This window comes from Alosa alosa, chromosome 4 (genome assembly GCF_017589495.1).
Source record: "Alosa alosa isolate M-15738 ecotype Scorff River chromosome 4, AALO_Geno_1.1, whole genome shotgun sequence".
Taxonomy (NCBI): Eukaryota; Metazoa; Chordata; class Actinopteri; order Clupeiformes; family Clupeidae; genus Alosa; species Alosa alosa.
In genome coordinates this window covers 29,728,413-29,748,705 of record NC_063192.1, presented here as the reverse complement: position 1 = coordinate 29,748,705, position 20,293 = coordinate 29,728,413, and the positions used below count along the sequence as shown (strand labels likewise).

General features: G+C 44.4%; 1 protein-coding gene across 3 annotated transcripts; it reads left to right on the top strand.

Moving 5' to 3' along the window:
• Positions 1–97: 97 nt before the first annotated feature.
• On the top strand, positions 98–18,393 carry arhgap4a (Rho GTPase activating protein 4a). 3 transcript variants are annotated; one of them, XM_048240462.1, is made up of 25 exons: positions 98–194; positions 940–1,024; positions 6,421–6,510; positions 7,259–7,430; positions 7,763–7,925; positions 8,174–8,236; positions 8,364–8,489; positions 8,791–8,919; positions 9,131–9,352; positions 9,653–9,754; positions 10,058–10,216; positions 11,644–11,728; positions 11,963–11,990; positions 12,253–12,361; positions 12,576–12,636; positions 12,998–13,075; positions 13,258–13,386; positions 13,852–13,957; positions 14,458–14,682; positions 15,191–15,246; positions 15,363–15,531; positions 15,779–15,856; positions 15,942–16,073; positions 16,370–16,439; positions 16,612–18,393. In XM_048240462.1, exons 3-25 carry the CDS (start codon positions 6,444–6,446, stop codon positions 16,801–16,803), a joined length of 2,721 nt encoding a protein of 906 aa, XP_048096419.1. In that variant the 5' UTR covers positions 98–194; positions 940–1,024; positions 6,421–6,443; the 3' UTR covers positions 16,804–18,393. The 3 variants fall into 3 exon arrangements, with proteins under 3 accessions (XP_048096419.1, XP_048096420.1, XP_048096418.1); XM_048240463.1 differs by lacking the exons at positions 98–194; positions 940–1,024 and adding an exon at positions 4,570–4,849 and having other exon boundaries at positions 15,782–15,856; XM_048240461.1 differs by lacking the exons at positions 98–194; positions 940–1,024 and adding an exon at positions 4,572–4,849.
• The last annotated feature ends 1,900 nt before the right edge of the window (positions 18,394–20,293 follow it).

Below are 20,293 nucleotides of genomic sequence, written 5' to 3'. Positions count from 1 at the left end.
ACCATAAGGTAATTGCGTTCATGAAAAAATATAGAAATATTTTCTAACACTTCACCACTGCGAAATCATAATCTATCCAAGTAGCCTTGGGCCAGACATCAATGTTTGAGAGTCAAATGGTCACGGATGTTTTTAACAAATATCCAGAAGACGAATTTCTAGTTGTCATTATTCAGTGACTCCTTTCGTAAAAGGTGAGTTTTTCGGGGGCAATGATTAGGCCTATTATTGTAGTGTCAACAAAGTCATTTCAGATGGCTGAGGCAGATTGACTGGAATAACATGCTGAGTTGGTTTTTCCGCAGGCACACAAGTGCCATTAGATTTGACCAAAAACGTGACGGGTAAGGCACACAATAACACATATTTCCACTATGGCATTTGTATCTAGTTGTGTGTGTTTGTTTGCTTTTGCATTTCTTTTCTATTCCTTTCTCGTTTCAAACCTGTTTCCAGATTCGCCACTCCTCACTCAGTGGAAAACACGACCACACATTCAGGTATTAGGCTACTAGTAGGCTAGCTAGCCAGCCTACTAATTAAATGTCCAAGATCAGATTTAGTGGTACTGACCAGCAGTGTATGGCCAATGTCAAATCTGCCTGCAATAGTTCATGTGCATTACATCAGTCGCTCCTAATGAATACAACTAGCAGTGATAATCGGTGTGATCACAATTTATTGACCTTATTAGAGTTAATAGTAGGCCTAACCTTGCAAATCAGTTTGCATTCAAGATTTAAAATGAAGTTGGTTTGCAGGTAGGCCGTAGGATCATGTTGTAACCTCTTGTACTGGTATTGTTAACATCTTCTGAGATTAAGAAGAGCGTGTTGCAGTGTATAATTTAAGAAGAGTGTGTTGCAGTGTATAATTTAATGTCAATAAATGTATTATTTAGCATACCACTGATGATGACATTGCGTATGCTTTTCTCAGATTGGACCTTTCTTGATCACCTCATTTCTTCACCACAAGGTTGCACTGTTGGGCTCCTGTTTACAGTGTTCTGTCACAATCCATGGTGAGGTTTGGTATGTAATTTCTAAACACACTTTCTGCCAGTCTCTGGTCTACTCATATACACTACTCGTCAAACGTTTTGAAACACCTACTCTTTTAGGTGTTGTTTAGTACACACCCGTACAACCCGTATGGGAACTCCTTCAGGACGGTCAGAAAAGCATTCCCAGTGTCTAATGTTAAATTGGTTGAGGAAGAGTGTAAAATGCTGTCATCATATCAAAAACTGGCTGCTTTGAAGAGCCTAAAATATAACTCATGTAAACAAACAGCTGAAGTCTGAACCCCTAAGTTTATTTCTTTTTTTTTTTAACCACATTAACCAGTTTTCAATAAATTATGGCTAGCTGTTTTTTTTGTTCCCATTACCCTTCAGGTATCTCACTTGTTTAGACTTTCACTGAAAATTTCATAACGTTTGTCTCTGTTAATTGATAGATGGCAGTATTGCACACTGACTACCATACAATCTGGTGCTGAAATCACTCCACTCATCCATCTGGGATCGATCCATTGAGAGGTGTTTCAGAATCCCAAAATCCTTGCATGGATGATAAGACTTGTCTGGAGATAGACGCTGAGAACAGTCTCACAGTCGCTTCTACACTACGCCAATCTATGAAACTCCCGTCCTGCAATTCATCTGTGCTGAAATCACTCTTAACGGAAGCATCCCAGATGGGTTGGAGATGCGGAGTGAACTAAATTCATGGCATCAAATAGAAGAAAGTTGGATAATATATTGGATAAACTCAGGATACTATTACAGGAGCAAAGCTGCCTTCTAAACAGCAGGTCCTTTGCTACTTCCTCCATTGTCATTTGCAGCAGAAGGAGACAGTTAGGTTAGTTGCTACTAGAACACCAGAGAAAGTGGAGGAATTCTGGGATAGGGCAAGAATTCCTCTGCGCCACAAGCGAGATATAATAAAGAAGGTTGAAAAACTGTTCACAGAATGGACAGCTTTGAAAAAGAACGCCAAAAGAAGGTCAGAAACACAGCAGAAGAAAGAAAATGTTACCTCAGACCATAATGATATTTTTGATATTTGTTGCCCATCAAAATGCCATGGACTTTTAACTAACTTTAAGTCAATTGAGCTACAGTATCTATTCTACAAACCTCATAAAACTTTGCAAATAATGTTTTTTTCAACAACTATAACATTCAGGGGGTCAGAGCATAAAAAATCAGGTATTCATTTTTTCTATCAAAATAAGGACCACCCTAATGTACATATAAACATTATTTTTATACGTTATGTTATTTTTCTTATAGCATGGAAATTAATTGGCAAGAAAGGATCTCTCAGCAGACTTGACTTAAGCAAATCAGCTCAAACTGCATTGTGCGTAAAAATAAAAGTATTACCTACGATTCTAAATGTCTCAACTACTCATATGCACAGCAGAAAACTTGCCAGACAACTTGCCTTTGCATGCAGTGTGTGCATTTTACGCAGATGTGCAGGACAAAAGTGGTTTATGTGCGAAGGAAAAGTAGTGTGTGTGTGTGAGCTTTTGACAGGGATGTGCAAGAGAAAGTTGGTTTATGTGCAAGCTTTTCATTTGCATGTGGAAGAAAGTGTAGTGTATGTGTAAGCTTGTCATGTGCATGTGCAATAGAAAGTAGTACATGTATACGCTTTTAGTGCAAAAATGCAACTTATTCTTGATATATGGCTTAGGGGGCGCCTCATTAGTATACATGTTTGATATGTGCACGCCGCCTCTTCCTAAAGATTTAGGCAAGTTAATGTAGAAGAAGTATGCCATGCATTAGATGATGAGATACGTTTTTGATTAATGTAAATATCCCTACATACATGTTCTTTTTTCCCCCCAGAAGTTGAAAAACAATACAAATGGATTGATTCTGAAATCTGTCAATGAAAGGGGAAGGGGGAAGATCATGAACAAACCTCGGGGGCTGAGAAACCAGCCATGTCCAGTATACCTGTACTAATGACATATTTCAGAGACTGAAGCTGACATCAATGTTGTAGCTCAGAAAAAGCATTAATTCAGATGTTTTTTCACCTTGAATGGCAGTAATCTCAAGTGGTCTTGGGGAGGAAGGAAGTCTCAGCACAGGAAGGAGGGTGGCTGAGACAGGGGGGGTGGGGGGTGACTGTCACAGAAGTGCCTCGACAGGACAAGAACCAGCATGCACATGCAGAATGATGCTCAAGCTCTTACCGTTTTCACAATCAATAGTACTCTTTTGCTGCTTCAATAGCAGTCCAACTATTGCAGCTTTTTTTCAAGTCTTAGTATTTCTTCATATGTGAGCTATAAATGATGCCTAGCTTTTTTATATGTGTGTTGTTTCCATTGGTGTCATGTTTGTTGGCTTATAGATTAGTCAGAGCTCTGCTGTTGTCACACATTTGGCCTTGCAGCCTGCTGTGCTGCACGTTGTTGCAGCGTTGCTTGACGGTGTGCTTTTCTGCATTGCACTGCGCTCGCACTGGCTCCACACTTCCCCTTTAGCCACCAGCTACGCGAGCACTGAGTATCTGTCTCGCACAGTCACGGAGAATGACACCGGGGAGTCGAAAGATGTTTAATTTCATCTCCCTGAAATTCAAATTCTAAGTGGTGTAGACAGTAGCACACTTGACCTGTCCCGTAGTGTGTGGCAGACTACGCCACCCCCTAAGTTAGATTGAGCCTGCTTTAATTTGGATCTTTAATTAAGTCTTAAAGTTGTGTTGCTTTGGTTGGTTTATAAATAGAAATATAAGAAATAGGGAATTACAAAGCCATCAGTGCTTTGCTAGACAAGCCAGTGGGAGCTGAACTATTAACAAGAGGCTTAGGTCTCAATACCACACGTGAATAGATTCAAATAAACTTTTCAAGCAATGCATTTAGTTCAAACTAAACAACACTGCAAACTTCTGTCACTCTGGAGAGCATGGTTCAAGGAAATCCGCTTTTAAGTAGTCTCCCAAACTACCCTGTCTCAACCAATAGCGAGGCTGACCTCAAGAAGAGAGGGAGAAAAGTCGTAGAAGAAAAAGCAAAACCCAGGTGTCCTGATAGACCCCTGATGGACAGTGACTAAGCGCATGACGCATCATTACACTGTCCCTTGTGCGTTGTGTGAATTGTCCTAATATCTTTGGCTACAGTCTGCTACAATGTGTAAATGGAAAATTCATCTGTGTGGCATGGCTGGTCCTGGCAACAAACTAGCAATTATGATATTTAATGTAGACTACAGCAGAATACACATAAAGGAGATATTAGTGAGGGGTTGTGTACCATGACTGATGAGGCATTTTGCTATTACTCATGATACTTTATGGACTCAATTCCCAGGGACCTCGGAGAGTGTAAAAGTACATACCTTTAGCAAGATGTCATTTCCTCTGACAAGATCTGCTTAGTGACTACATGTTGTGCGAATGTGTATGAGATACTATATCAGTAATGTTGCTTTAGAAGGAGATTAGCTGTGTAACGGCACACAGGCCAAATAGAGTGGAGGAGAACCAGAAAGTAGTCTATCGCTGCCTGTCTCTCTCAGCAGTGTGAAACTGCCAGAGAGAGAGAGAGATCGACGGAGGGAGGGAGTGAGCGAGTAAGAGAGGGAGGGGAGGTGTGACCTAACACACTCGGTTCTCTCAGGAACCGGCAGTAGCTGAGCGCAACGATCAGAGGGCGAAGTGGGCAAAAATAGAGCAGGACAGCCCTCTCTCCTCCCGTGCACATGTGTTTTGCCATTCTGTGTGCATCGACTGTGTCGTCTGGGAGGAGTAGGCCTTACCTGGGAGATTACCGTTGAGAGACAAGAGGACGTTTTGATATCTTAGTACTGGTAAGTTTTAATGTATCATTTGTTAATTCATTTATATTCCATATTGATGTTTCTGTGGAGACAGTATATAGTGGAGGTGCACTAATGTCTGGGAGGTTGATATAACTAGCCTACTGTAAAAGGATGATTTTATTAGTAGTATTGAGATGAGTAGTAGTCACCTCATAGAATTTTTATTTGCCATTTAGACATTTACGCTATGGAGAGTGTATGTGCCCCATGAGACTGCGTGCTTATTAAATCGTTCTATCCAGAGGGCAATAAAATCCCACTAAAAGCCTGGATAAGTTATGATTTTATGATACACTGATGCCATGGTGACCCAGTCATGAGGGAGATAACGCCCATCAACAGGAAGGCTGCTGGCTGGCAGGAATCACAGAGCTGGTATGAGGGGGGGAGGGAAGGGGGTGGGGGGGTTGTAGGCAGAGATACTGCCCGCAGGCTGGCCTCAGCATTCATCTCGGAAACTCTTTAAATGAAGCCACAACAGTGTGGCGTTTTGTTCTGCTCTCTACTTTCTTCATCAAATATGTCTTTTCGCTTTTGGTTGTCAAAAGGGGAAGTAGTGGGGAGAATGACTGGGGAAGACTGAGTGAAAGGGCAGTAAAGCTCATACATGACGAGGATGAGTTTGTGTGTGTTACACACGGCCGCGTCCTCGTTGCACCCCACCCTGCCTCCACGCACAGGAAGCTGGTCATCTTCCCTTTTCGCTCGGCCGTAGCGCTCCTTGTCTTGAGGTGCTGAGCCAGAGAGGGCATCAGAAGCCAAAAACTGCTGATGGCAGAACACTGCCACGCTGACAGCAGGCCTCATTCAATATTGATCTCATGGCTTTTGAGTAGAAGGTCACAGCAAGAGAAACCAAGGCTGTACACAGAGCACCTCACCGCTTGTGCTGTGATTACACCTTAAGAATCCACTGTGCACAGTGTAGGCTCCACCTCAGCCCCGGTGGCCTGGCTTTGACTTTCACTGGAAGTGTGGGAGGCCTCCTGCAGCCTCGCCACTCTGCAGCACCTGCAGCTCTGAGGACAAACACCCCCTTCTGTTATTTCTACTCATGCATGCGCAGGCGCTATAATTAGCCTGGCATGCTGAGATTCTGCAGCTTTGCTCGTCGCGGCGGACACGATACACTGCACCCCCGCGCGCACGAGCCCGACTACACACCCCAAACCCCGGCTTCCACTCTGACGGGGAAACCTCCCTGATTTTTAAGAAGATACTTTGATGGCTTCAAATTGGGGGTTTGAGTTGTGTGATTCTGAGTGTGGAGTTAAATTTGGAGCCAGTAAAACACAGTTGGCATGCTGCAAATTCCTCTAGTCTGCTCAGGGTTGTTCCAGTGGCAGCTTTGCAACTAGAGTGTTGCATGTGGGGCAATACCTACATAAATAGACCCCAGGAATGAAGCCCCAGTCTGGAGCTGGTGTAGGACAATAGCCCGGTTATGCATGTTGTCATATATGCCCATTCACAAGAAGGCATAGACAGTGGGACTGAGCTGCAGAAGCTCGGAGTAATGGCTGAGTGTATATCTCTGAATTGTCACCTCTTCAAACCAGAGTTCGAGCCCGTCAGTGGAACGATGGCATCACATGTGAAACTGAAGAGAGACAAAGTGGGCGCACAGGACTACGACGCCCAAATCAAAGGTACGGTCTCCGTGTCTTGTCACGGTTTTCATGGTGTCTCCTCTCTCAATCATCTGTGCTCTGGTGTCCTTCATTTGGTTGTTTAATGTGTGTCTACATCATGTCAACTAAAATAGAACGTAGAACACCCCCGTGTCTTTAAATATAGTCAACTACACTTGTCAACAGAAAGGCTTCTGCCACATGATTTACAGTTGATCTTGTCATCTTGTATTAATAGAGCTTTCATCTTAAGTGTGATCTCTGACTTCAGACCACTTTTGTTTACTCCTGCGGAGTCAACTATTCCAACTCCAAAGCCCATAAAAATAAATCAGTCCAAAGAATGAATTTCTGTTGTGGTTGTGGACTGGAGTGGTTTCTCTGGGACATGTCCATGAGTGTTATCATTTGGAACACACAATAGTAGTTTTAGCTTTTAAATCATTTTCATTTAAATCATTTTAGTTCCATGATTACTTTCATTTTCCTTTCCAAAGTGGGAAATTTGTTTTCTTCAGCTTTCTAAGTAGTTATTTGGTCATCCCTGCTAAAGATTTGCTGACTTCCACCACTACCAACATTACCATAAATGTTCCCAAGTTGTGGTAAATGTGAACCTTTGTCTTAATCAGTATCTCTCTCCCCCTCTATTTTGATATGACTCACTCACTCACTCACTCACTCACTCACTCACACTCACTCACTCACTCACTCACACACTCACACTCACACACACTCTCTCTCTCTCTCTCTCTCTCTCTCTCAGAGGTGCGATCTCAGCTGGTGGAGCAGCTGAGGGTGTTTGACCAGCAGCTGGAGCAGAAGACACAGGTGCTACAGGACCTGAGTGACTACCTGCGCAGGCGGGGGGAGATCGAGGCCGAGTATGCTCGCTCCCTGGACAAGCTGGCTGAGCGCTTCAGCTCCAGAATAAAGAGGTACAGTGCACCCAGCGCATGCTTCAAGGCATCTCAGTTATCAAAATGCCTAGTTGAATTAGTTTGCTGTGAATTGGGCCCTTTGTGTGTGGTTTGGCCTCTATATTTATCGGTAAGTGAGCTGTAAGTCCTTGAGAGTAGCACTACTTCTCTCGTGGTTTCTGTTTTCTCTATTTTTGTCAACTGGCTGTTTTGTAACTTCTGCTCCTATTACTGACCTACTAACTTTTTTCTCTCTCTTTTTTTCTCTCTCTCTCCCTTTCTCTTACTTCTGCTTGTTTCACTTTATCTTACACTATTTTTCCCTCTATTCTCTCTCTTCTCGCTCTCAGGAAGGAGCAGAGCGGTCAGTCTGTGCTGCAGTGCTGGCTGGTGCTCCTTGGTCAGACCCGGCAGGAGAGCCGCGACCACGGCGTCATCAGCGAGATTTGCAGCACCAGCCTGCCCCAGAACCTGTCCCTGTGTCTGGAGCACACACAGCGCTTAGCCAAACGGGTACGGACACACACACACACCTCCCCCTCCCCCACCTCCACCCCCCACCAGCAACAACAACAAAAACAACTCGACGCCACCCAGCAGTCAGCTCTCAGTAGGGCGCCATTTTGGGTTCATGGTGTCCTCTGTGTACTACCAGCCCCCAAGGCGACACGTCAGAGTTAAACATGTGTATTTCTCTTATCTCTCATTATTCTCTCATATCGCCGCCTCTTCTTTTCTCTTTTCTCGTATTTTGTCTTCAGACTAGAGAGGCCTGCAGCATGGTGCAAGAGGAGCTCCTCAAGGTCACCACAGAGATGCAGACCGTAAGTCTCAGATCCCGCTTCCCACAGCGACGGCGTGCGGCAGGCACGGGGGGCGGCTATGTGTCCACTTGCAGCGCAGCGCGCGTGATGCTATTTCTGCTTTTGTGTTGTGTTGGGTGAATTGCAGACGCTGAAGACCTACCACCAGTACCACACAGAGTTTCTGTCTGCAGAGGGGAAACTGAAGGAGGCAGAGAAGCTGGAGGAGAAACCGAAGGGGACGGCCAGAAAAGTGGAGAAGCTGATCGAGAAAGTACAGCGCCGTTTTTGTAATCACTTATCTTGGCTCCTGTCTTTGCCACACAGTGGCCTTTTGAGACACATAGTGGTCTAGAGAGGACGAGATAGTAGTAGCTTTTTGGATGTAACTTTTCAGTGGGCGACAAGGTTGCAGGGTGTGTGGATTGTGTTTTTTTTCCGACTGAGAGCACTGCAAGCACCGCTTTCAGCTTAGCATGTGACATTGTACCAGTGATTTTGTGTGGGTGTGTTGCAGAATGCCACAGAATGGTATGACTGTACAAATCCTGGTGTGTGCGTGTGTTTGTGTGCAGAGACAGGGGAAAGTTCAGGAAATACAGTTCAAGTGCACTAAAGCCCGCAATGAATACCTGCTGAATCTAGCTGCTGCCAACTCGTCAATGAACAAATATTACCTCCAGGACATCTCTAACCTCATCGATGTGAGTGCCCTTGACGGATATTCTGCTTTCCGTACGGCCTATGGTGCCTTTTCCCTACGTGTTAATTTTGTACTGTTAAAACACACATACAATTTTAGTTCATACCTTACCATAAAAGATATGTGCCCTATTTTTATGACATGTTACGACCAGTTTGGTCTGTTGACAGTTGGGGGGAATAAATGCTGAAGTGTGCTGTGTGTGTTGTCAGACTAGCGATGTGGGTTACCACTCGTGGGTGTCACGGGTGCTGCGGGGCTTCATGTCAGGCCAGACCCGCGTGCAGCAGAGCCTGGGGAGCCAGCTGCAGCAGCTGAGCGATGTCGTGGCCACCCTGGACCAGGTCAAGGACCGGGACACGCTGCTGCAGGCCCACGACAGCACCTTCTGCCTGCCCCTCAGCTTTAAGTACTTGCCCCACGAGGGAGACCCGGTGAGCCTCTACTGTACTTGCCACCCCTGTCTCTGTCCCCTGTGTCTCCCTCTGTCTGTCTCTCACAGTCTTCTTGTGTTCTCGTGCGATTTTGCCATCTTTCTCATGGTAGATATTTACCATCTTTAACCATCTCTTTCGTCTTGCCATCTTTGTCGGCATTTACACCTGTCTTCAGTCTGCTTGTATTTTGTTGTAGCTGAACTGCAAGTGGATGTTATGGCTGATATCTGTGTTCATCGTGTGTGTGTGTGTGTGTGTGTGTGTGTAGCTGATTTGACTTTGTGTACCTCTGTCCAGGTGTGTGAGGTCAGTGCAGAATGTGACATGCAGGATGAGCTGGAAACTCGTTGGAGACAGCTGGAGTCCAGACTTGACAATTTCACCAAGGACACAGAAGGGGTACTCACATGCAAACTACATGCAACGTCTCTTACATTTACATTCACATTTATTCATATAGCAAATGCTTTTACCCAAAGCCACTTACAAAATGAAGAATAACATTCAAGCTACATTGCAAAGGAGATCTTAGGTAACAATAAATACTACTACAATAAAGATTCAACAGTGAATCTCTTACTGTAGTCTCTGACATCAATTTTAAGATGATTCATTTTTAACTCATCATTTTCTCTTTCAGTTTTATTTGACCACAACATGCATGTTCTTTTAAACATCTTTCCCCTTCTCTGTTGTGGCCAGATCAGTGAGACACTACAGGAAGCTCGCTCTATCATGCTCACCTTTATTGGTGATGAGGACTTGGGTGCTGTCCAGGACCACGCGGCTAGCCAGAGCCAGGAGCCCAGCTTAGCCAAGCGCAGAGCCAGTCTGCAGGAAACCGAGGGGGCCTACTTCACAGTGAGTGGATTTCGGTGTAGATGAATGTTCCTTCAATAAATACACTGTTCTTTATCTCTGATCCACTGTGTTTCAGAATGGTAATTTGACGGATCACAAAAGAAAAGATGCACAACGTGGGTGATGCACAACGTTTTGACGAAGACCTGAGTGGTCAAAACGTTGTGCATCACCCACCACCATTAAACTGGGAGCTTTAGAAACAGTGTGCAGATATCTTTTCTTTTGTTTTACTCAGTATAAATGGACTTCACAGAAGCACGCCTCCGCGTCGTCCATTTATTTCTGATAATGGACACCTCGTCGGGCATTATCCCTTACTTATACTTTAGTTGGGAAACCACTGACAGATTTAGTAGTTTAGGCTTGGTCTTGCCAAATTAAATCTGCTGTGATATGTGAATATGTGATATTCATGCATGCTGCTGAAACGAGGATGAGGATGAGGTTCAGGTAGCCATGCTGATTTGTGACAGGTGAAAAACATGCCTCTATTCCTAAGAGAACACAACAATAGATAGAGACATATTGCAGTAAACTTGCAGCAGGTCTAGGCAGGAAATGCTGTGGAGGAGATGGATGAAAAGCATGACATGTTTCACAGCTAACTGCTCTAGATCTTTAGATCAGGCTAAAGTGTACAGTAGTAGTTGGTGACTGGTTCACAGTTTGTGTTTGTTTGGTGAAGATGACATCTAATTTCCTGCTTCCTGGCTAAACTGAATTGATTATAGCTTAAGGTGACCCGATTTCTGAGACAAAATACAGGGACATTTTCAGTTCAGATGCGTAAATACCTCCAAAACATGTACAGTAATGTTTTTATCTTTGTAATCTTAAAAACGGAGACACTGTCCTTACCATTCATAAAGCAGTTTATCTTACCCTAGTTCTCCTAAATTGCACGTGATTACCAAAGAGTTTTCTTCTCTGATCACAAAGTAGCTGAGATCAAGAACATTCATAACTTTGAAAATCAGCTGTAACAAACAGGTACTGTATCAGCCACACACTTCCCCCAAATGAAGGCCTCCTTTATAGCTCCTCATATTATAGCAGTTAGTAACACACTGTACATCCCAAAGGAAGATGTCTTGTCTCAAATGTTGTTTCTTTATCTCACAAGAAAAAAAGCTCTTTTTGAGATCTTGCATGTCTCTCTCAAAGTACCCTTAGGAGAAATAAGGCAAGATAATAATAGATTGAGAAGAAAAGTGCAGCATTTTGAGATCTTAAGTTGATCTTAAATTGGACATGGAATTGGGATGAGACAAGAGGGGGAATATTTCTCAGCTGCACACTTTGCTTTGCTATGGATTTTCACTTCCACCTTTGACATTAATGCCAACATGTACAGATGCACCTGGTTGAGTAAATAACTGAATCCAAGAGGCAGCCTAATGGTAACAATATATCTCCTGTTTTAGAAAGTGAAGGAACAACTCCACTTCACCTCCATGATATCCAAACTCCAAGCCAAGCATGACCTTCTACAGGTGGCCCTACAGAAAGGTACCATCGCAGCTGTGATCCTCACACGCTACTTCACTGACCCTTTCCAATTATCTGTGCGTCTGTCTCTGGACGCTGGACTGAGACCCAGCTCAGTCGTACCGCACCACAGCAATTCATGAATTATTAAGAACTCATGGAATCCTCATTTTAGACCTCACTGTTTTACTTTCTGTAACTGTTTATGCCAAACTAATCATTTTTCTTACCACTGTTTCCTCTCTCTCTTAACAGCCAAGGCTAATGGTGGGAACGATGCCAGGTATGTTAACAAAAGACAAACTCTTTTAGCTTTTGTATTCATAGTACTAGTCCATACAAAATATTAGATTTTATATTTGCTTGCTCAAGTAATGCCATTATTAGCTATTTCAAATGGTTCCAACGCTTAACACTTAGAGAGAGACTGGGGGACGAGTTAAACCATTTTTACAAGCAGGTGGTGTGTAAAGTTAGCACTGTTGGACCGCGGTTGAGGCATTTCCTCATGTCAGTCACACCTGTGTCTGTGTTTTGTTTGTCAGCATGCGCACTAGAAGGTCTCTGAGACACCAGCGAAGCAATCGGAGGAGTCATTCAGGAGCCCAAGTTAACCAGAAGCTCTTCACTGGAAACCTGCTCTCTTTCATCCAGGTACACTGCATACTATTCATCAGACGAATTGAATGGAATTCTCTTTGAGGAATAATCTTTAGTGGTTGGAAGATTTGGTAAAATGTGATGTTTGTATCATACACAGATATGTGTTAAAGCTTTTCAGAAACACATCCAGCATTTGTTCGTCTTAGTCCTTTATGCAGTTTTCTAAAATAATTGTGGCCTGCTCTCTTGCGTCTGTTTCACCCAGGCTTCCAAGCAGGACATCCCTATTGTGGTGAAGAGCTGCATTCGTTTCATCAACCTGAACGGTAAACCTACCATGACAAAAAAAACAACAACCTCCTGTCGTTTTTAGTCAGTGAAAAAGGAAGTGCCACTTATCCTGCTAGATAGTTCTCTGGTGTGCATCTTTTTACCTCTCCTTCCTGCTCGTACTTCCCCATAACGTTTGTTTGTGCTTTTACTCGCTCCTCTGATCTCTTCCTCTCCTCTGCTGTGTCATGGGTCTGGCTAATGTCAATGTGTCTGTGCTTCTGCTTTTACCTTGTCTATCTCCCCCTGTATACATGAACACACACACGCACATCACATGCACACACACACACACACACACGCACACACACACACATGCACGTCACACGCACACTACACCCTCCTGTCCTGTGTTAGGTTTGCATCATGAGGGGATATTCCGTGTGCCTGGGCTGCAGCTGGAGATCAACTCGTTGAGAGATGCCTTTGAGAATGGTATGGACATGAACTCTCCATCCCTCTATCTAATTATCAATGTAGTTATCTTGGTGTTTATTTACACTACTAACGCTCTCCATACCTCTCCCTCTGTCGTGTGTGTGTGTGTGTGTGTGTGTGTGTGTCTGTTCCTGTGTGTGTGTGTGTGTGTGTGTGTGTGTGTGTGTGTGTGTGTGTAGGTGATGACCCGCTGGCAGATGGCGTGTCAGACATTGACTCTGTGGCCGGCGTGTTGAAGCTGTACTTCAGAACTTTGGAGCAGCCACTGTTCCCTGAGGAGAGCTTTAGCCAGCTGATGGAGTGTGGCTGTAAGGCTTGTGTAACACACACACACACACTCACTCACTCTCTCTCTCTCTCTCTCTCACTCACACACTCACACACACACACTCTCTCTCTCTTTAACTCTCTCTCTCACACACACACACACACACACACACATACACACACACACATCTTTACTGTTCACCTACATATAAGGCCTTATTGGCTCATCTGTCACCTATCTCGGTTTCATTCCTATGGATTAGCGAGAGGTTTTCATTTTAGTGGAGACATTCAAAGAAAAAACGGAACTAAATTTACATGTCAGTGCTGCTTTCTCATTCAAGAAGAAACTCTAATAGCTCTTTCAATGTTTTGCCCTTTCTTAATCTTGCCTGTTTTTTTTTAACTTATGTTTGATTGATCATGTGGGTGCACAATGCTTCTCTTACACTGTTGTTTTGATGTGGTTTGGTTGATCAGTTTTTGATCTCTCCTCCTCTATGAAGTAATTGAGAATGAGTCTGAGAAATGTGCGCAGATCAAGGCTGTCATATCTTCCTACCCCAAGCCTGTCATCGTCGTCATGAGATACCTCTTCGCATTCCTCAATCAGTGAGTATGCCAGCACTTCCTGTCTTGCACTCTGTTTCGTTTCGCGTCACCCAGTGAGCATGAACTACATGCCTGCACCACACCCCCCAAACCTCAACGTGTGGTTAAGCACTCAGCGTCACATGCTGTAAACATGTAGAGAAATAGACAATGTGTTAACAGAGCACATCTGAGCAAAGCTCACGCTGCAGGTTCTCTTGCGTAGGTGCCATATCTATCTCTGTCAAACGGGTGTCATTTAAAGGTTTAAGCGTGGAGGCTCTGCCAGGCCTTTGCTCCTCCTCTTTCATGAGTCAGATGGTTTGACCCTGTAGTTCTCCTTTGTGGTGTGGGAAGTGCTGATGATATGGTAACACCTATTCTCATAATGAGGGGAGGACGAGGCCATCGGCAGTCCACACAGGCTGCTCCCCGTCTCGGTCTCAGTGTGTTGTGTGTGTGTGCGTGTGCGTGTGCGTGTGCGTGTGCGTGTGCGTGTGCGTGCTCCTGCCTCCCTGCAGCGTGTCGCAGTACAGCGACGAGAACATGATGCAGCCCTACAACCTGGCTGTGTGCTTCGGGCCCAGCCTGATCCGCGGCCCCGAGGCCGGCGACGCCTCGGCCCTGCAGCAGATCAACGCGCTGGTCAAGAGCATCGTCGCTCAGCACGAGAGCATCTTCCCCGGGCCGGCCGAGCTACCGGGCCTGGCCTATGAGAAGTGCATGACCCTGGAGCAGGACGACTGGTGGGACATCTATCCGCACTCCACAGTACCGCAGTCTACTCACACACACACCATAGATAGACACATATACACATACACACACACACACACATACACACACACACATACACACACATACATACATACATACATACATACTTTATTTATTGATCCCCAAGGGGAAATTCAAGAAAAACACGGAACCGGACATAAACACTGAGCTCACACGTAGGCACAGTTCACACCTCCACGCACTCATACCACTGCATGTGTCTCTGTGTTGCCGCTGACCTCTGACCTCTGCATCCCACACACCCAGTGCTGTGTGGAAAGTTATGAATAATCACTGACTGAGTAATAGAACAAAAGTAACATGTTGGTAAGATAATGGAGGGTTTGTCATCAAGAAATGGATATCTGTAAGGAGAAGATAACAGTGACGAATGGTATACAGTAAATTGTGTGTGTGTGTGTGTGTGTGTGTGTGTGTGTGTGTGTGTGTGTGTGTGTGTGTGTCTTCTCCCCACAGTGAACAAAATGTTGACGAGGCAGAAGGGGATCTAGACAGCCCTTCAGTGAGAGAAGGTAAGGCGGGGCACACATAGTCATATATAACAAGATAGGGTTCTGCTATACGGGAATATATCCACAATATCTGTTAACTGACTGTTTGTTTGTTTGTTTGTTTGTTTGTTTGTTAGACCTGGAGGCAGTTGCACTTTTCGACTACACTGCCCGTTCATCCACTGAGCTGTCCTTCAGGAAGGGAGAGCAGCTCCTCCTCCACAGCAAGCCCTCAGACGAGTGGTGGCGGGGAGAGGCCAGTGGCACCAAGGGGCTCATACCACACAAGTACATCAACATCACAAGGTAACACAGCAACGTCCTCTTCAGACCTGCTCTCTCTCTCTCTCTCTCTCTCTCTCTCTCTCTCTCTCTCTCTCTCTCTCTCTCTCTCTCTCTCTCTCATGCTACCTGTGATTTAGCTTAAGTCTGAGTTTGTTGAGTGGATTTCTATGTCATATCCTTTGGACTCTTATCTAACTATGACTGTCTAACTCAACAGTTTCTCTCTCTCTATCTATCTCTCTCTCTACCCCCCATCTATCTGATGTAGCAGTCTCGAGGCTACTAAAAGAACATCTGATAAGAGGAACAGCACTGGAGATCTTGACGAGGTGGACCAAAGCCCACGGTACTGCACAACTCCTCACAGTGCAGTCCTCTGTTCCATACTGTATGTTTCACGCCTCACTGTCCCTCCTTTGCTCCCCGTGCAGACTCAAGGCCTGCCGTGAGAGGGCCGGGTCACTCGGGGTCAGCGGCGCCCACGGAAAGGCCTCCCTGTCCCTGCCAAAGGCCCACATCATCCGGCCAGCGAAATCCCCAGATGTCATTCGGAAGCATTTACAGTACGTGTTTGTAAACATGGCCGTGCTTATCTCTGCCTTGGACACTATTCTTGCAGAGCCAGTTGCACTTTTTGCAACCACTGCAGTTGGAAACATAAAAAAAGGAAAAAAAAAGCGAGCGGTTGAGCATTTCTCGTCACATGATGTGGCTCACTCTTGTCCCTCTGTGCTGAGACAAGCTGGTCTTTCATTTGTGTTTGTGTCAAGCTGTTGTGGGTTGTGGGGACAGGCGTGGCTCCTGATCTTGTGTGGTCACGGTCTGGTGTGTGACATTGGTCTCTTTGTCTTGCTTTAAGAGCACACGGCAGGAAGTCCACTGGAGGAGAGCTGGGGCAGCCAGACAACATGGTCATTAAGGTGGACAAAGTAAGAGTTTTGTTTTTTAAACGTTTGGAAAAACACAGTCATATTTCAAAGGCGTAATTGGCAGTTATAGATGATCACATTTGTTCTCTTACCCTCTCTTTCTCTTTGTCACTCACACATACGCACCCCCCCTCTCTTCCCCTCTAACACACACACACACACACACACACAGGAGGTGTGTCAGCAGATGAACAATGTCTTCCACGAGCTCCTCTCCCGGCACCCCCTCATCGATCCCCCCATCTCCAATTCCTCTTCATCCGGATCTATGGCTCCCCCCTCCTCTCCCTCCCAGTCTCCGTCTCAGACCCCTCAGAAGAGGACAGGCTTCGGCCGGAAAGGGAGAGATCAGCAGAACAGATAGCCACGCTCTAACTGACCAGAGGAAGACCGAAGCAGAGAGGAGCCACTAAACTTAGCTGACAGAAAGAGGAGCACACATTTCGCATGAACCAAGAAAAAGGAACTTGGTAACAAAGATCAGTTTGACTGAACCAACATGCAGAGTGTGACTGTTTCATTTGTTCAGTTGTACCGACTGGCCTGAACTGGAAGCGTTTCTTTTGTGCACAGTAGATCTATCTAAGGGTAATCGGAGTGGACCCATCCCTTGAGTGACACCCAGTGGTTGTCTCTGTGTACTGAGAATGCAATGACCGTAGAGAATTAGTCTAGTCACTGGTTCAGGCAACTTTATCAACTGGAGGACTGTTTTTTTGGTCTCCTGCATTTACAGTCACATACAGAAGACAGTTGTACTGGTTGCAACCTTTCAGATGCTCCAAATCGCCCGATTGTGATGAGGGTTCTGTCAAGCGCCTGGTGTGGTATGAATCTAGAGCCTCGATGTAATGGAGGCTATATTGAGTACACAGTGCTATGGTGGCTTTATCTCTTATCTGTGGCATCAGGATGACATCAGTCAGACCATCTCTGTAGTCTTTTTTTTTTACAACAACACTTCATGAATGCCCAGTTGAGATTTATAACTCCCAGTGCTGGATCTAATGCAATACTGTATTTTCTGGTAAAAAAATAAATTATGTGGATTGGAATTGGTTGTACCAGTCTGTAAACTGAAAGTTGGATATAAATTGGGAGTATTTATATTTGCATGTAGCCCTCTGGCACTTCTCTGAAACAAACCGTTTCTTCTTCTGACTCACAGAAAATAGCTTTCAATTCAGCTTGGTCTGGTTTGTGTAACTGCAAAGTCATGCATGGAAGTGTGACTCAAGTGGATCATGACCTTACTGACAGGTCAGCTGTCAGAATAGGTCAATGCTTAGGACAATCAATTCGATGTTGAAAGTTGTCATTTTTTCCCTTTGTCTTGGGAAAGAAAGTTCACAACCTCCTTATTTGCACAATTAACTTCCTCCTTTCTCCTAAAGCATAAGTATGACACAGCAAACAGTGTATGGAAAACAGACGTATGCACAATCCAATAGGGTAGTGGAGCCTGCAATTAGAATTTGAGAGAAATACTGATATCTGTCCGTCCCTCTCCTTCCAAGCCTGGACAGAGTAATCGAAGTGGATGTAAGAGTTTCTGAGTGAGGCTACTAGCTGTGATTGGGCTAGGTTAGCCAAGGCTAATATGCTGTCATTCACAAGCATATTGAGCTTCCATTTTCTATTAATAACAATACTGTTTCTATTATTTCACAAATGCTGACAATAACTATGCAGATAGTATTTGTTTTCATTTATTTTATGCTTTGTGTATGTGTAATTTCATGATTTGTTGTTTGCTTAGCCAGTACTTGCATGTTTTGTTGCGCTTGCTATTAGGCCAGAACAGCATCTAATGAGCCTTGGTATTGAAAATGATTGGGTTAGCTCATAGTTCACATCATGAACAGCTCAGGGTGGTGGAAGGCTAAATGAAGACATTAAGCCTAGCAAAATTAGAGCCATAAGATCCTCACCCTATAAAGGTCATGTACATTTGTGCTCAGTTTCCATTACTATTTATGACTTGCCTCTCATTGAACTGATACAAATCTAGAGCTGTGAAACACCTCAACAACAGCCACATTGCCTATAGTCACTTAAATCGACATCAGCAAAAGTATTTCCTAAGCAGTCATTGGCAGCTCAATGAAGACTTGAGAATGTACAGACCCTGACACCACTGAAGAAAGGACAGTTAAAACCTGTACACACTAATAATTCCATACTGAGCCCAAAAGACATTGTAGTTCTCCCTCATGAACACACAGGGGCAGTGTAGATCCATGTCTTTGATTTCTATGTGTCTTCACACAGCGTTTGCAATCCGGATCCTCATCCATCCTGATAGTGTTAGACATCAGCTCGTGTCAGTTTGTATGTGTGTTTAGGATTTATCACCTCACTTAGAGCTGGCTCACAAATTGAGTTGCTCTTTACTTTATGCAAGAGCTTGGACTTCTATGCTTCTTGCATAAGAGCATGAATGGGTCCTTCAGCTAGTAAATAAGACTCAAGGCCCCTCACTGCCTATCACCCCCACCCCCTCCCCAGACTGTTCTTCGACAGTCTCTCTCCTTGTGTACTTGGAAGATGATCTAGGGCACATGTGTCAAACTCAAGGCCATGTCATTTTATGCGGCCTGCAAGGGCTTTTCAGAGTAGCCTACACTTTGATATTTGCTTAAAAATTGGTGTCTGATGGAAGAGTGATGATGAGGATTTTTTCTAATTAATATATATGCATATATAATAGCATATGTTATAATAACCAAAGTCCTTTTAGGCAAGTCCCTCCACTCGGCGGCCATATACCAACGTTTTATGGGCACTCATCGGGCACAGTCTTTGGGTCGAACTGCTTGGCGGCGCCAAGGCTTCACGACACCAATCTTGCTCCAGCGGCGAGATCACAACACATGATTGGCACGATGTCGTCACAACACAACATATGATTGGCTCAATGTATTCACATCACACCACATGATTGGCACAATGTATTCACATGTCGACGTTTTGCCGAGGAAGGGGTGGGATATGTGTAGACAACGGCCATATTGGCGTGACAAACTAGCCCCATTTCTATGGAGTATTTTTTGAGTGCTGTGTCTCCACATTAGAAAGTCTCTGTAATAACACAGATAAATATGAGTGGGTACAGGATATTTCTACATCTATGAAAATGCATACACATTGATAATATATTTTGTAACCAAACTCTTTAAAAAAAAAAATAATAATAAATAAATTAACTGTACAACAGTACACTTAAATGTCTGCTTGCCGTAATTCAAAGCCAGTTAATTAGTTCGTAATCAATAATTATAGAATGCAGAGGCAATTGTGCAATAAAACTATAAAAAATATGATACATTTACTTCATTACTACCTGCCCTTTTGAGCAACAATAATGCTGATGTGGCCTGGAATGACCATGAGTTTGACACTCCTGATCTAGGGCTTGAGCCTAAAGAGAAGTAGCTATCCCACATCCACACCTCTCATGTCTGACAGCCATATATGACAGCCACCTCCTCCCCCCTCCCCCCTTCCTCTTTATCTTGTATCTCTGGAAGATGTCTTAAACTAACAAAAACAGTGTAAAGCGAGAGGCTGGGCTTTTGTCTTGGCTGGGTGATAAGTGGATTAGAGAACGGGAGTGGTATGAACAAATAAACTGGGACGGAGCTCGTACTGGGCTCGTCATCGCTCCCCTCCATAAGCTCCTTTACATCCTGTTTACATTTATTCATGCTCATGTTTCTCCAAGGTTAAAATAAGACGTCCACTGGCTCTTAGCACCAATGGGTTTTCCATGTATGCATATGAAGGACTGCATGCCAAGTGTCCTTTGAATCTGGACTGTGAAGGACGGTGAAAACAACAAATTGCAGCCTGCA